Genomic DNA, 13,623 nt, shown 5'->3' on the forward strand with positions numbered 1-13,623 from the left:
TGCAATCGGAGATTTCAATTATGCATTACATCCCTTTCAAGTGATCCAGGTGGGTGGGAGGACGAATCCTTCCGTCTGGTCTGCTATTCCTGGCAAATCGCAGGCGTCTTAAGCCGCTCCTCGTCTGGCATAAGGTGTCCACGGCAATCATTTCACCTGGGGCCGAGAAACTAAACACGTTGCATATAGGAGGAGGATTGCAAAAGTACAGAGTGGGATTGTCCAAAAGTACGTGTGTTCAGCTAAGCTATGGACACATTTTATCAACTTAAAGGGTCAGGAATTTAAGTTTCAAGCTTTTGTCCTACGCTCATTAAGGGAATTTTTTATATAAATTATTTTCTTAGATTTATAAGCAAAGGTCAATAAATTTCCAAACAGATAAAATCTGTGTACCACTTTAATCAATTTAAAAAAGCAAATCGCTTATAAAAATTTGAAAAAAGCCAGGGAAAAGCCTTGTTAAAATATGAAAAGTATTTGGAATCAATAGCATAGGCCATCACCTGTCTAACACAGCCAAACATACACCACTGAGACTCAGTTTTTTCCAACCAATTTGGTTTTTCAATTATTTGCTATTGAAGAACCCTTCACAAGTTCCGATGGCGTTGCAAAACCACACTCCAATCTCATCATTATTCCATTTCATTTCGCTGGCAATCTCTGGCACAATCCTAACATTAATCTAATACCTATATTTGTAGATGCAAAAGCAGTGCACACCTTGACTGCTGGAGTCCCAAGGTTTTAGCTTTTGCCATTCACTGCTGGTCCAATGGAATGCATAAAATGCGTGCACAGTTGGCGACTCAGTCTGCCTAAATGCAATTTCAAGTCGGTCCTTTACATCGACCTCCTCCTCGAACCACTTTATATGTATATCATTACTAGTCCGCCAGTGAAAATGGGCGAAGGAAATAATTGAATTTGGCCGAGACGAGTTAGGAGACGATTGCCAGCAATTGCAACGCTCGATTTATTTTGTAACATTGTGAACAAGCTAACTTAACTGAGAATTTACATGGCTTCGGGGACTCCTTGGCCGGCATTTTCCACCATAAATCCTCGGTTAGTCCAATTGTCACGGTCCGCAGGTTAGCTGAACCAATGACCAGATCACATTTCAGGCGCCTGCTAATTATGAACCTCGTTAGGCCGACAGGTGACCCTGCTGGTATCTCTCTTTTTGTATTTTTGCCCCCGAAAGCCGTTGGCCAAATCCAAAAACCATTGACTACATCAACATCGGGCTAACAAGCATAATTAATGAGCTTCGGCATAAATCACCGTCAGGCTAATCAAAGTTGTCTCAATGCCCATACATTTGAGATTGGGCAGTAATATATCGCATCATGCAGTTGCCAGGCCCCATCTTCACCTGACCATTACACAATTGAAGAGATTTTGGGGGCATCCCTCAGCCTGGGCTGCAATTAATAATCCTCTCAAACAAATCGAATGCCCAAATTTGCTAAAACACTTCACATATGCCTTCCGATTCCGTAAGCCAATTATTCGGATGAGGTTTTCAGGGGCCACTTGTCGTTGCACCTTGGCTTTCATGGCACGTCTGTTGCAACATTTTTTCTGGATTCTGGATTCTGGGTTTTTGTGTTGGTTGTGTTCCCTCCTTCGGACTGACGTACGACTTTATTTGCGTCTTCTGCGACACGCGCCAGTGCCTCCAATTGAGCACCGAGGCAATTGTTCCGGGACTGGATGGTTCCTCCGCCCCTTTTAGCCCTCTTTGCATGTCCGTTCAGCTGACAATTACAACGCATTCGGTGCTGTAACTGTCGCTCGCCGTTGTTGCGCTTTTGTTGCTTTGTAACGGGTATACTGGGTAATTTTTAGATAAATATATAAAATATAAATAAAATTTACTATTAGAAAATAGACTTTTCAATTTGACCATTACAACAGACATAACAAAGAACTTAAAGGCAAACGCCCTAAAGTATGCAAAATATTTTCCAAAACTCCGTGAATATAGTTTCCGTGTAAACCGCTGAGTATTCCTTAGTCGGAGCCATTGACAATAACTTTTGAACTGGTTTTAGTTGTTGTTCGGCGAAAAGGTTTATTTAGCATGCAGCTGGCAAGACGCGCGTCAACGTCCATTGAGTTCCCCATGGATCTAATGGCTCCGTAGCGATAAAATGTTAGAGTGTTGGTGTGCTCACGTCTGTCAGAGTGTGTGAGAGTGTGTATGCATGTGCGAGGAAGGAAAAGGGACTTCCCCGGCAGCAACAATCAGTGGCTGTCGCTGGAAACATCTCCTCTGTCGCGTAATTTTAGTTGCTGTGCCGATAATATCCCTTCGCCTAATTGCCCACACACGCGCTCACATTTAACTTTTCAGATAAAATTAACGCCGTCGGGCAGTGTTTTTCGGATGGAATGTTGGCTGCATGTGAAATATGTTTATGGGTGGGATCGGTTACGGATTTTAAAAGGAGATATATATCAGTAAGATTGGTCATGAAGAACTTAAAGGCCAATTAAAAAGACATTAAGCTGCGGGGAGAAGAATTCGTATTTCAAAAACTTAAAGCTGAAATATGGAAGAAAGGTTAATACTTACACATACGAGTATATGAAAATTTAATACTAAAACTATTTTAGTCAAATATCTTAATTTTATGACACACTTTAATTTAGAAAGTTATAGCACGCCCCTTTGGAAAAGTTAAGAAGAGCAGAAAAAAGAGGCATTTTTACAGGACGATGGCCATCAACATGACCGGAACAACGCTGCACGCCATTTTGCTTGGGTCAACACGAGCAGGGAGCATGTTAAACCATGATTAATACGTGTTGATAAACAGTGATTGTAATTAATCGTGCTGTTGGTATCGCCGCTTAAATTTAAATCAACTCGCTTGGGCTAACCTAATTGGCGCCATTTTTCCCGTGGCTGGCATAAATTTGAATTTGGCGCCTTGCACCCACTCGCACTTGGCAATGGAAATGCATTTATCATTTTGCTTTTGCTGGCTGGGTTTATCTGAAATTAAAAATCGTTTCTACCTGAATTTATGTCAGCACTTTGCTGCCAATACTTTGCACACATTCCTTTCGTCCTTTGCTTCTTTGGTCCTTTGAAGTTGTGCGTCCAATTGACGTTGCAATGCATTGGTGCCACTTGTTAGCCACAACAAACTTTTCTCATAATTAAAAGCTAACACAACTTTTTGCTTGACTTCTGCTCGGCGAAAACTTCACCGACATATCGGAGGACAAATATGCGAGCTCTTCTATTAGCAAATTTCAACATGTTTCGGTCAATTTGTATGGATCCCAGCCATCCGTCTCCATGTAACTGGTCAGCCTTTGTGCAAAAGTTCCACCTGGCCACGTTGCATATGCGAAAAGGACCTTTTGATGAGACAAAATAAAGGATATAGGAAAAAGAGACAAGAGAAGAAACAAAAAAATACTTGCATTATTTGGCTCAAAGCAAAATAGAGATTTTTTTCTAATTTTAGAGAATTTTAAAAAGCGGTCAGAAAAATGTTTAAAAAAATTTAATTTTTTGTATTATTTTTGAATTAACAATTTAGTCAGTAATTTTTTTAGTAGTAAACGTAGATAAGTGAACTAACCTTTCCAATAAAAAGATACTATGCCGATTTTTTTATTTTAATTAATTTAGTTATTTAAATTTTTCCATTCATTTTTTATTGTCTTAGCCTTGTTTCCAACCATCTCTCACACATAGATGGCGCTAGTAAAAAGTGTAGAGTGCATGTAAGGTATTTTAGTAGTAGTGTGACCAGATAAACGTATTTCTTTATATATGGCGCTGAAATTCAAATCAAAAGCAATAGATAAATTTAAACATGCTTAGATATTAGCAAATATCATAAAACCAGTAAAACCAATAAAAAATAAACAAAATTGATTCCTAAGTAAGCACAAAAATCCCCCAAACATTGCCTCCCAATTAAAATCCAACACATCTCATTCGAGTCCAATATATTAAAAAACACATTTGCTGTGTATTGTGCAAGAGTTAAAAGTACTTAATCATACATTTCTACATAAACAGAATATACGTATATTAAAAGCATACTCAACGTCGCTGTATATAAAATATCAAATGCCTCAAAGTAACAAAAGTCGACCGAAGAACAACTAAAGGGTTAATTACACTTTGTACGGACTGAGATGTGCTGAAATTTTCACATCGAAAAAGCTGCGGCTGCATTTACAAAATAATCCTCCTAATATTCCAAAAATATTCGTATGTATATATATTCAATTGAGGATTTAGCAATCACATTACTGGCACTCGTTACATTGAAGCAAATTCCCTTCTCTATTTTCTTGTTTTCTTTGTTTCTAAAGCATTTTCACATCGAGATATTTAAGGTGACTCCTCTACTTCTGGCCAAGATGCAGCTTGCCCAGCAGGGCATTGGCCTGCTGTCCAGCTGACTCCTGAGCCTGACCGGCCGCATCCTGGACCGTCTTCTCGACAGACTGACGCTTCTGGTCGACGTACTGGTTGGCCTCCTGCAGTTTCTGGTCAACCGCCTGGCTGGTCTGCTTCAGGGCTCCATCGATGGCACCCTCGGCCTGTTTGAGCTTCTGGTCCGCCACGGTTTCGGCAGCCTTTACGCTCTTGTTGATGGCATCGTTGGCCGCCTTCTTGGTCTGATCCACTGCATTGGCGGCTGCCTGCTGGGAGGCTTGGGCCACATTAGCTGCCACCTGCTTGGAGTTCTGGGCCACGGCCTGCGCTTGCGCCACTGTGTTGTCCACTGCCTGTTTGCCCTGGTTAACGGCTCCGGCGGCACGGTTCACACCCTGGTCGATGGCCTGACCCGCTTTCTGGGCCTCTGCCGTGGCCAGAGCAGCGGCTTCCTTGGCTGTGAAAATAGTAGAATTATTAGTTGACTATATTATTGGCAAGAGCTCGTAGGAGAGGGTTAATATCATAAATAACCAACGCTAAAATAGTGAATCTTTATTTCAAATTCGCTTGTTCAATATGTTCAATATTTATTAGAAAACGTTTTTAAAAATACAGAACGTTTCTTTGGAAATAGGAATTGCGTCACTGCATCATCTAAGGAATCCATTTATTATGTTCTTTTTTGTTTTATGTTCTTAAAAGTTTTTTCGTTTTTGATAAATTGCAAAAAGCTTTCTTTTTGAAGAAATTTTTACATTTGTTTCTGAGTTTTTATTTTCAATACTACAAGTCCTTGGTTATTCCCTTGTCCAATACTTATCCCTTTAATCAACTTCTGTTTCTCATTTTTTGTACTCACCCGTGCTGGCGGCCAACTGCTCGGCCTCTCCCTTGGTCTGCTGCACCGACTGGCCGACCTTCTTGGCCTGCTCCTCGGCTAATTTCTGGGCCTCGGCGGCCTTGTCGCTGGCCAGCTTCTCGGCCTCATCCTTCTTCTTGCTGAACAAGTTGGCGGTCTTGTCGCCGAAGTTCTTCAACGAAGCTGTCAAGAAATCGAAAAGATTACATTGTAAATCTGGGTTAACTTGAGAAGGATTACTTTGGTTTTGGCGACTGGGAAACATGCTGACTGGCCCTCTGAATGCTAACTAAGCTCTGAGCTGGCGCCAATTATAATTTATAGCCTGATCTTAATCAGAGGGATTAGCTACTGATCAGATGAGAGATTTGAGATTCCAAATTCCAGACAGGTAATTACCGAAACATAAACAAAGCAGCTGGAGCATGAACTATTTACATGACTAAAATCGAATCGATTAGACAAGGGACAGTTTCTATTTTTGCTTTTTATAAACTGCGCAACTAGGGGCTGCTAAAATCGTGATCGTACGCCCCATGTCGTCAGCTCTAAAATTTTTAGGCACATTAGACGCTCAGAATAATATTCGCAATTTAATAGAAATTAACGAGCAGCAGGTTTCTGCTGTCCCAGTCGAGTAATGCATTCACTTGGAGTGACGTGTGCGCTCACTCAAATAGAAACATTGTGCCATTAAACTCGGAATCGGGTGGGAATCGGTTGGGCGAAACGGAAACGGGCGGAATTTCTTTTGTCTACACTTAGTTCAGATATATGGGTTGTATATATATATTATGTATGGTTGTAAGGCAAAACAAAGCGCAAATATTCAAATTATTCGGTATATGTGATGTCATAATGGGGAACCGCTAAATGAAATCGCCTTAGCCTCTTATTCACGCTTTCTGATTATGATCGGGAATGTGTTTATTCTAAATCCGCTCTCTTTTCCTCTCTTTCGGCAGAGATACTTTAATGGCTTCTCCACACAATTCGGCTCGTTTCTAAATAATTTAGATGCGGCCAATTTCATTCCACATTGAATGACCCAAACGCCTCCAAAGAGGCTGAAAATTGTGCGAAAATAATAGTTTCTAGTTTGCCATTACTGTATTTTAGGATTAAGGAATGTGTGGGCACGGTCGAGGTGTTAAAATAACTTCTACCAATGGAATTTATATTTTTCAGATGCTAATAACTACAGAATGTTTGTGGCATTGAACTTGCTCAATAATCTTTGGATTTAAGTGGAAAGAATCGTGCATTCTACATTGTACAATTTTAACTTAATGTTTGTATTGAGGGATAGAGGGATCATGCATTACTAAATATATTTGCTTTGTGCTCTTCTCCAAATTAAAATCGCATTAAAAGGTTGTTAAAACACGCATAGTAGGCCAGTTTAAAACACAAAATAAAATTCATATGAAATGTTACTAAAAAGGTGGTAATATCCATAAGGCAAACACCTTGTTCGCTGAATTGAGATATATAAAAAAATTCTGTGTTTAGTATTCCCGACCTTATCCTCTAGTCATATTTATAAAAGAAACATTTTTATGGCTTACACTCGTGGAATGCCTAAGGCAATCAACCTCTTTTAAGGCATTTGCGTAATACGACGCATTTTGTTCTTAACAGTTTTTATCCGAGACTGTGGCAGCTTGTGGTCAATACTAAAAAACCGGCTAGAAGCATGGCATGGAAGGTAACACAATAAGCCCAAAGCCCAGACTCTCACACAGCTTCTGATTTGTTTAGTCGTTTTGGTTTTATTTCAGTTTTTGTCGATGTCGTAGTTGTACCACAGATAATGCGCAGAAGCTTCGGAATAGAGGAAAACCTGTAGCTTGGGTACATGAGAACCCAGTTCGGAACACACACTAACACCAATACACTCTTACATATGCCGCCAGAGAATCGCTGGAATGAATATCTATGAGTAACTGCGATTTAAGGTCTGCCGACTCACGTTCCACACCAGTTCTGGATGCCTAAAAAGAGCTACAATCCATGATGAATCGATGGAGCTACTGTTACTGTTGCTGTTGATGATGTCATGTGAGATACAAATGCACAATCGAGATACAATATATATATATATATATATAAGAGAACAAATATATATGTACAGTATACAGCGCGTGGCAGAAAGTGGTGGCATGGAACTCAAACGCCCCATCAATTGTTTTTGCCCCCCGGCACAATCGTCATCCGTGCGAAGGTCGTCTGAGTCAGCTGGCAACAGGGCAAGCAGCCAAAAGGATTCGTGTCCTGGCCGAGGACAATCCAATAGCTGATGTCATGGCCCCGCCAGGTAAATCAATAATCGGAGGAAGCGAGGGCAGGTCAGACATCAAGACCTTTGGGCGGGTTATGCTAATGACTATGAAGTCACTCGATAAGATCAAATCGCAGAGCTAATTGCCAGCTTTTTGGGTGAGATAGGATCTACGTAAAGCAATTTAAAATCAATAACCATGAGTATTCTAATAATTACATTTAAGAGGAGGATGATATATAGTAGAAGAATGACAAGAACTTATAAAAAACCAAGTCATTTAGAGGGTTAAGTTGTAATATCAACCTCCCCCTAGTGACTTTTTCCGGCTTGTTTTCTTCAAGTGTAGCTAATAGACAATTAAATTGAATGACCCTAAACCTGACCCACTGGCGGGTGAACAAATTAGCCCACGACATTGGTGTAGGCATTCCAGAGGCATGAAGTTGTAATTGAATTAGCCAGACGTTAGGGATGCCTCTTTACCTCCAATGGATTCTAAATCGATTGGGCTCACTGCTTGCCAGCGGAGGATATAAGTACAGGAGGCGATTTGGATCCGGTCACTGTGCACCGGCGGTGATCGAAATGAAGCATCTACTGACTGCACTCGTGGCGCTGCTGAGCATCCTGCAGCGGGGCGAGGTCCTGGGATCAGGAACTCCATGCGCGCGTCGCTATCTGCGCAGGATCAACGGCAAGTGCTATTACTTTTCGGTGAAAAAGGTGAGAAGGGCCTTGAGATCGTTAGTCAGGATAGGGCTAAAGGATCAAACTTTTTTCCTTTGCAGATGAACTGGTTTGGTGCTCTGAATAACTGCCTACGGAAAGGACTCACCCTGGCGGATTTGAGTAACCAAAGGGACTTTGATGGAGCCATTGGGTTCCTTAGTGGCCTGGGTAATACGGAGGACTTTTGGTTTGGGGGAAACGATTTGTACCACGAAGGTCGCTTCCAGTACATTAGCAATGGGCGTCTAGTACGCTACTATAGCAACTTTAGCAACGTGCTGCCCATGGAGCACTCCGAATGCGACGACTGCCTGGAGGTGCGGATCCGCTCCCAAATCAACATGGTGGCGGCAGACAACTGTGCCGAGCGCCAGTACTTTATCTGCTCGGAACGCTACTGCCAGGAGACGGACGGGGGCAAGAAGCCGAAGCACCACAGCCACGAGCATTTGCATCACTTCCATCACGACATTGGTGATAGTGCCGACGGCGAGAACGAGGATGAAAGCAATCATCGCCAGGAACCCATCGCTAGTGGATCGGCGGAGAACCCAGAACCAGAATCGGAAGATGCGGCCGGAGCAGAGGATGTCCCCGACGCGGATAATACAAATTCAACTGTGTCGGAGGCCCCGGGAGGAGAAACTGGACAAACAGGGGAACCGGGAGCCATTGGAGGATCAGAAGCTACCACCGGAGCCGCTGCTGCAGTAGAAGGTTCCACCACCGCTGCCCCTGCCGGAGCAGCACCAGCAGCTGAAGGAGAAACCACTACTGTGGCAGCAGAAGGAGGAGCTGCTGCCGCTGAAGAACCAACAACCGCAGCAGCAGAAGCAGCCGCAGAAGCTCCAGCAGCTTGAGCTGCAAACTATTGCCTCACCCAATTCCGCAATTCTTTTTGATTACAAATAAACAAAAGCTGATAAAAATATCTTCTTTGTTGAGAATGTTCTAGGATATGTATGGAAAACTAAGAACACATCAATGAAATGAAAGTTATCAATCTATAAATGTCCACAGTTGAAGTTACTTATATGGTGTTACTTAAAGATGCTCAAGATGTTCCCGCATCTGTATTTATGGAAACAATTTGGAATATGTTGATAGCTTCTTCAAGATAGGTTTTTTCTAGAATGACTTTAGTAGGACACATCTTACACTTTGCTGAGAGAGTTCATAAATAATTCAAACGACAAATTAAAGCTGACTCTATACAGATATAATGTTAAAACACTTTTATAATTATAATTTAATAAATATTTCTTCCAATAAAAAAGCTAAGAAAGGCGGTACTCCCCACCAAAACAATCATTATTCATATTGTCAGTCAATCACAGATTAATAGGGGTTCAAAAACAATTATTCAATAATTCAACCTTAGTGAAATGTCAGTTAATTCAGAAATCAATTTCTTCATGAAAAGTGTAACTCCGTTCAGTGCCAGCATAAGTTTGATACTGATGATGAGTTAACAATCACCAACAGAATAACCAACCCTTCATCAACAACGTCACCAATTAAAATTAATCAATTAGACAGACTTTATCAGTCAGTGAAAATGCAATACGAAACCAATAGGTTTTCATAGCGCAAATTGGTCACTCTTCTATAATGCAGATGTCACGCCCACAAAAGGGTATATATAGAACAGGAGGCGGCACGCAGGCTTACAGTTTGGCTGGACAGGTGGCTCAGTTTTGCTGCCAGCCATGAGGATCCTACCAATTGTGATACTGACCATGATAGCGGTCCATTCCGGCTGGGGAAAAAAGGCGACCAAGAAAACCAAGGATAAGGGTCCTTGTGGTAAACCATTTCTCAAGGAGCTAAACGGAAAGTGCTTCTACGTATCCAACAAAAAGGTGAGAGAGGAAACTATTTCTTGAATTGGTGTCAAGGATGAACCTTATGGTTTACAATATTTTGGCAGATAAACTGGTTTGGGGCCCAGAATAACTGCCTGCGCAAGGGCCTCAACCTGGCCGATGTGTCCACTCCGGAGGACTTCAAGGCAGTGGTCCACTACGTGACGGTGCAGGTGGGCATGGACGACTACTGGTTCGGTGGCAACGATCTGCAGACGGAGGGTCGCTTTCAGTACATAAGCAATGGAAAACTGGTGCGCTACTTTGGCGAAACTGGCTTGGTGGAGCCTACACATCGCTCCAATATGGATGACTGCCTGGAAATTAGGATTCGACCTAATCGCACTATTGTCCTGGACGTGAACTGCCAGGAAAAGAAGTACTTCGTCTGCGAGCAGAACCAGCCCAAGTGCGCGGTTCCAGTAGAGGATGAGGGTGGTGACGGCGTACGCCACAGCCATGAGCACTTGCATCACTTCCATCACGATGCGGCCAAAAAGGAGAAGCAGGAGGCGGGGATCAAAGAGCAGGACGTGGAGAGCGATTCACGGCCAGCTGACAATTCGAATTCAACGGAAATCGGGACCTCGGACGAGGCGGAGGCGGAGGGCACGGCGGCTGGAGGTGAAGGTGAGTCGCCGGCAGAGCCAGTGTACGAACATGGGATGCATGACGGAGATACAACCAAAGCCGATGAAGGCCAAACGACGCCAGCGGAGGGAGCGACGGTCTCGGCAGGCGAAGCAGCCGAGGGTTCATCTACAGCGGCACCAGATGCAGCCGCTGCAACTCCGGCGGAGGGAGCCACTCCAGCGGAAGGGGCTCCCGCAGAAGGAGCTGCAGCAGCTGAGGCAGGAACGCCTGCAGCGGAAGCGGCCCCAACTGAAGCTCCGGCGGCCTAAGCGCACTAATCCACTAACCAGGCGAACCAATAGACATCTAGGAAATCGAAGTATGTTTCAGTTTTCACAAAATAAATTTGAATTTTAATATGATGATCAAATGGCTTTTACTCTGAGTTAACTTATAGAAAACATCCAGACAAAATGCAAATGGAAATGAACAGTTTTCTACATAATTTTCAATTTTAAACTTTTGAGGAAAATCAAAAGATTTGAATTTCATCGAATCGATCATATAAATCTATACACATTGACTTCCGCGTAATGTATAAAAGAAATTTTCTGTCTATCGTACATCCGAGATAATCCCAAGGCATGCTGTAGAAAAGATCAGTGTGTTGAAAAAGAAAATGATGCAGCTACTAAAGATTGAACTACGCAGTCGGTGAGGAATGTCTATAACTGAATAAGATTATCAACTAAGCTAAACTAAGCTAATTTTGTGGAAAGTTCACCATTCGGGGTTACTTACATTTCGATGCATCTGTTTTGGCATTGAGTGGGAACAGATAATAATAATGAGTATATATAGGATTTACATATAATCTGTATAATAGAAAAATAGATGCCTATCTCAAGTGCCAATTCTTGACCACCAAACGTTTGTTTCAAGTGGAATCTATTGCTGAAGAATTTCAGAAATCGGAAGCAGACGATGGAAGATTGAACTTTTTGATTTTTTGCACCCACTTCAAAGAGCATAAGTGTTCCATTTCGTCTCAAGGAAACACTATAAAGCACAGCCCAACGAAGACGGAAAGCATATATACATATATCTTCCTAGATATGTGTAGTGTGTATCTAGGCAGCTATAATTATATATACGTATCATCGTCGTTTTGGGTGTGGGATGTGCCAGCGAGAACAGCAACTTGTAGTCCATTTGAAGCTACATATAACTGCGCCATAATTGGCTTACGTATCATCCACATCGTCGTCATCATCATCATCATCATCAGAGCCAAGCCACGGTAGCAGACAATTAGTTTTTTACCCGTATCGGATCGAACACGCCCGGTTGGCCCAACCCCACCCAAATCCCTGATGGCCAGCTGCTCCAACTCCCCGACTCCCGGCTCTTCCGATGATGATGTAACTAGTGTTTACTGCCATCCTTCCTTGCAATGCGGTCATATGCTAACCACGATTAACTCACTAACACTGCACGCAGGTACATTATACATATATCTAAATGATATTTAGCTGCATATATCGGATATATATGTATGGTTAGACCTATGATTTCTAATTTCAAAACTTTCACAATTAACTTCAGTTGGTTTTCTTTACCTGAAATCGAGCTGAACATTTTGAAACTTTCGGTTTTTTTTTCCGGTTGTTAATAGAGTAGAAGATTTGAGTTTCAAATTCTTTATTTGATCGGATGGGGAATTCGAATTTTGTTCAGTTTTATTTGTGGCCAGCGAGTTTTGATATTTTTGGTTGGAGCGCGTTTATTTTTAAACGTCCGACTGCGTCGAGAGCACAGAAACGTATGAACTTAAAGCGAAAGTAGCCGCTGAGACCTCAACACACAGAACCCGAAGCGGCGCTACTTTTGTTGTATCTTTTTCTATTTTGTGTTTTGAGTTTGGAAACGTTGTTGTTCTGCTTTTCGATGTGGAACGTGTTTATTTAAGGTTGCCGTACCACAGGAAAGAGGTTTGGAACCTAGATAGGACTTTGGGATAGTCACTTAAACTAAAGTCGAAATTTAGAGAACGTTTTGAAATCAAAAAGTAATGATATTATTTTAAAAAATATATTTGTAAACTAGAATATTTAACAATAAAACATTTAAAATACTAATTAAAATAGTGAAAGCCGCTTAAATAAAATTGATTTAACCATGGTTTAATGGAGTTATAAAATCTACGGTAGGGTAAACTACTTTCGAAAATATCTTAGTACACATCTAGAAAGCAAGCTAAACAGAATCATGAAGCTATTTCTGAAGATTCTCTATTGTCTTCCCATATTATTACTACACTTGCAGATCAGGGAAGTAAATCCCAAAGGAATATGTCTCTATTTCAGCGAGAAAATGGTAAGTTCTTTGAATTATAAACTTAAAAACTAAGCAATAAGCAAAATAATCCCTATACAATAGGCTTCTTGGTTTGATGCCCTAATTGTATGCCAGAAGAACCACATGTGTTTAGCTGATCTGAACACCGAGGTTACCCTGGTTCAAATGGCAACCAAGACAGACCACAAGGAACACGAGTATTGGTTCGGCCTAAACGCATACGATAAATCAAACTACAGATACGTATCTAATAACAAGTCCATAGAATTCTCTCCTATCAATTCTAAACTCGTGAACGATGGACGTTGTGCCTATATAAAGCATGTTAAAGGTTTTTACATATTTGAAGGGGCTAACTGTCGCCATCGCAAGAGATTCATCTGCACCAGAACTGATGAATGTGACGGGGTTAGCATGAAACCGGTAAAGTCGCAATGTGTTATAACCGAAGAGGAGAAAAAAATTGTGGCCTATTAAATTACAGTTTACTATAAACAAATAAAGTGTTATAACCGTATAATAATCTGTGCAG

At 41.6% G+C, this 13,623-nt stretch overlaps 4 protein-coding genes across 6 annotated transcripts; 3 read left to right on the top strand and 1 right to left on the bottom strand.

Annotated features, from left to right (window-relative positions):
* Window positions 1-3,964: 3,964 nt before the first annotated feature.
* Window positions 3,965-12,568, bottom strand: LOC108104855 (late embryogenesis abundant protein ECP63). Of its 3 annotated transcripts, XM_041819850.1 has the most exons (4): window positions 12,353-12,568; window positions 11,535-11,546; window positions 5,283-5,465; window positions 3,965-4,877 (listed from the first exon to the last, which is right to left on the bottom strand). In XM_041819850.1, the coding sequence occupies exons 1-4, from the start codon at window positions 12,369-12,371 to the stop codon at window positions 4,387-4,389; spliced, it is 705 nt and encodes a 234-aa protein (XP_041675784.1). In that variant the 5' UTR covers window positions 12,372-12,568; the 3' UTR covers window positions 3,965-4,386. The 3 variants fall into 3 exon arrangements, with proteins under 3 accessions (XP_041675784.1, XP_017066663.1, XP_017066662.1); XM_017211174.2 differs by lacking the exon at window positions 11,535-11,546 and having other exon boundaries at window positions 12,353-12,567; XM_017211173.1 differs by lacking the exons at window positions 11,535-11,546; window positions 12,353-12,568 and adding an exon at window positions 5,523-5,616.
* On the top strand, window positions 5,744-9,155 carry LOC108104853. The gene is made up of 2 exons (XM_017211171.2): window positions 5,744-8,289; window positions 8,355-9,155. The coding sequence occupies exons 1-2, from the start codon at window positions 8,038-8,040 to the stop codon at window positions 9,153-9,155; spliced, it is 1,053 nt and encodes a 350-aa protein (XP_017066660.1). The 5' UTR covers window positions 5,744-8,037.
* LOC108104854 lies at window positions 9,978-11,518 on the top strand. Its single transcript, XM_017211172.2, has 2 exons — window positions 9,978-10,157; window positions 10,226-11,518. The coding sequence occupies exons 1-2, from the start codon at window positions 10,005-10,007 to the stop codon at window positions 11,060-11,062; spliced, it is 990 nt and encodes a 329-aa protein (XP_017066661.1). The 5' UTR covers window positions 9,978-10,004; the 3' UTR covers window positions 11,063-11,518.
* Window positions 12,569-12,900: 332 nt separating the features above from the next.
* LOC108104879 lies at window positions 12,901-13,568 on the top strand. The gene is made up of 2 exons (XM_017211206.1): window positions 12,901-13,109; window positions 13,173-13,568. The coding sequence occupies exons 1-2, from the start codon at window positions 13,002-13,004 to the stop codon at window positions 13,566-13,568; spliced, it is 504 nt and encodes a 167-aa protein (XP_017066695.1). The 5' UTR covers window positions 12,901-13,001.
* Window positions 13,569-13,623: the final 55 nt, after the last annotated feature.

The sequence above is a fragment of the Drosophila eugracilis genome, unplaced genomic scaffold, assembly GCF_018153835.1.
Source record: "Drosophila eugracilis isolate 14026-0451.02 unplaced genomic scaffold, ASM1815383v1 contig_1765, whole genome shotgun sequence".
NCBI lineage: Eukaryota > Metazoa > Arthropoda > Insecta > Diptera > Drosophilidae > Drosophila > Drosophila eugracilis.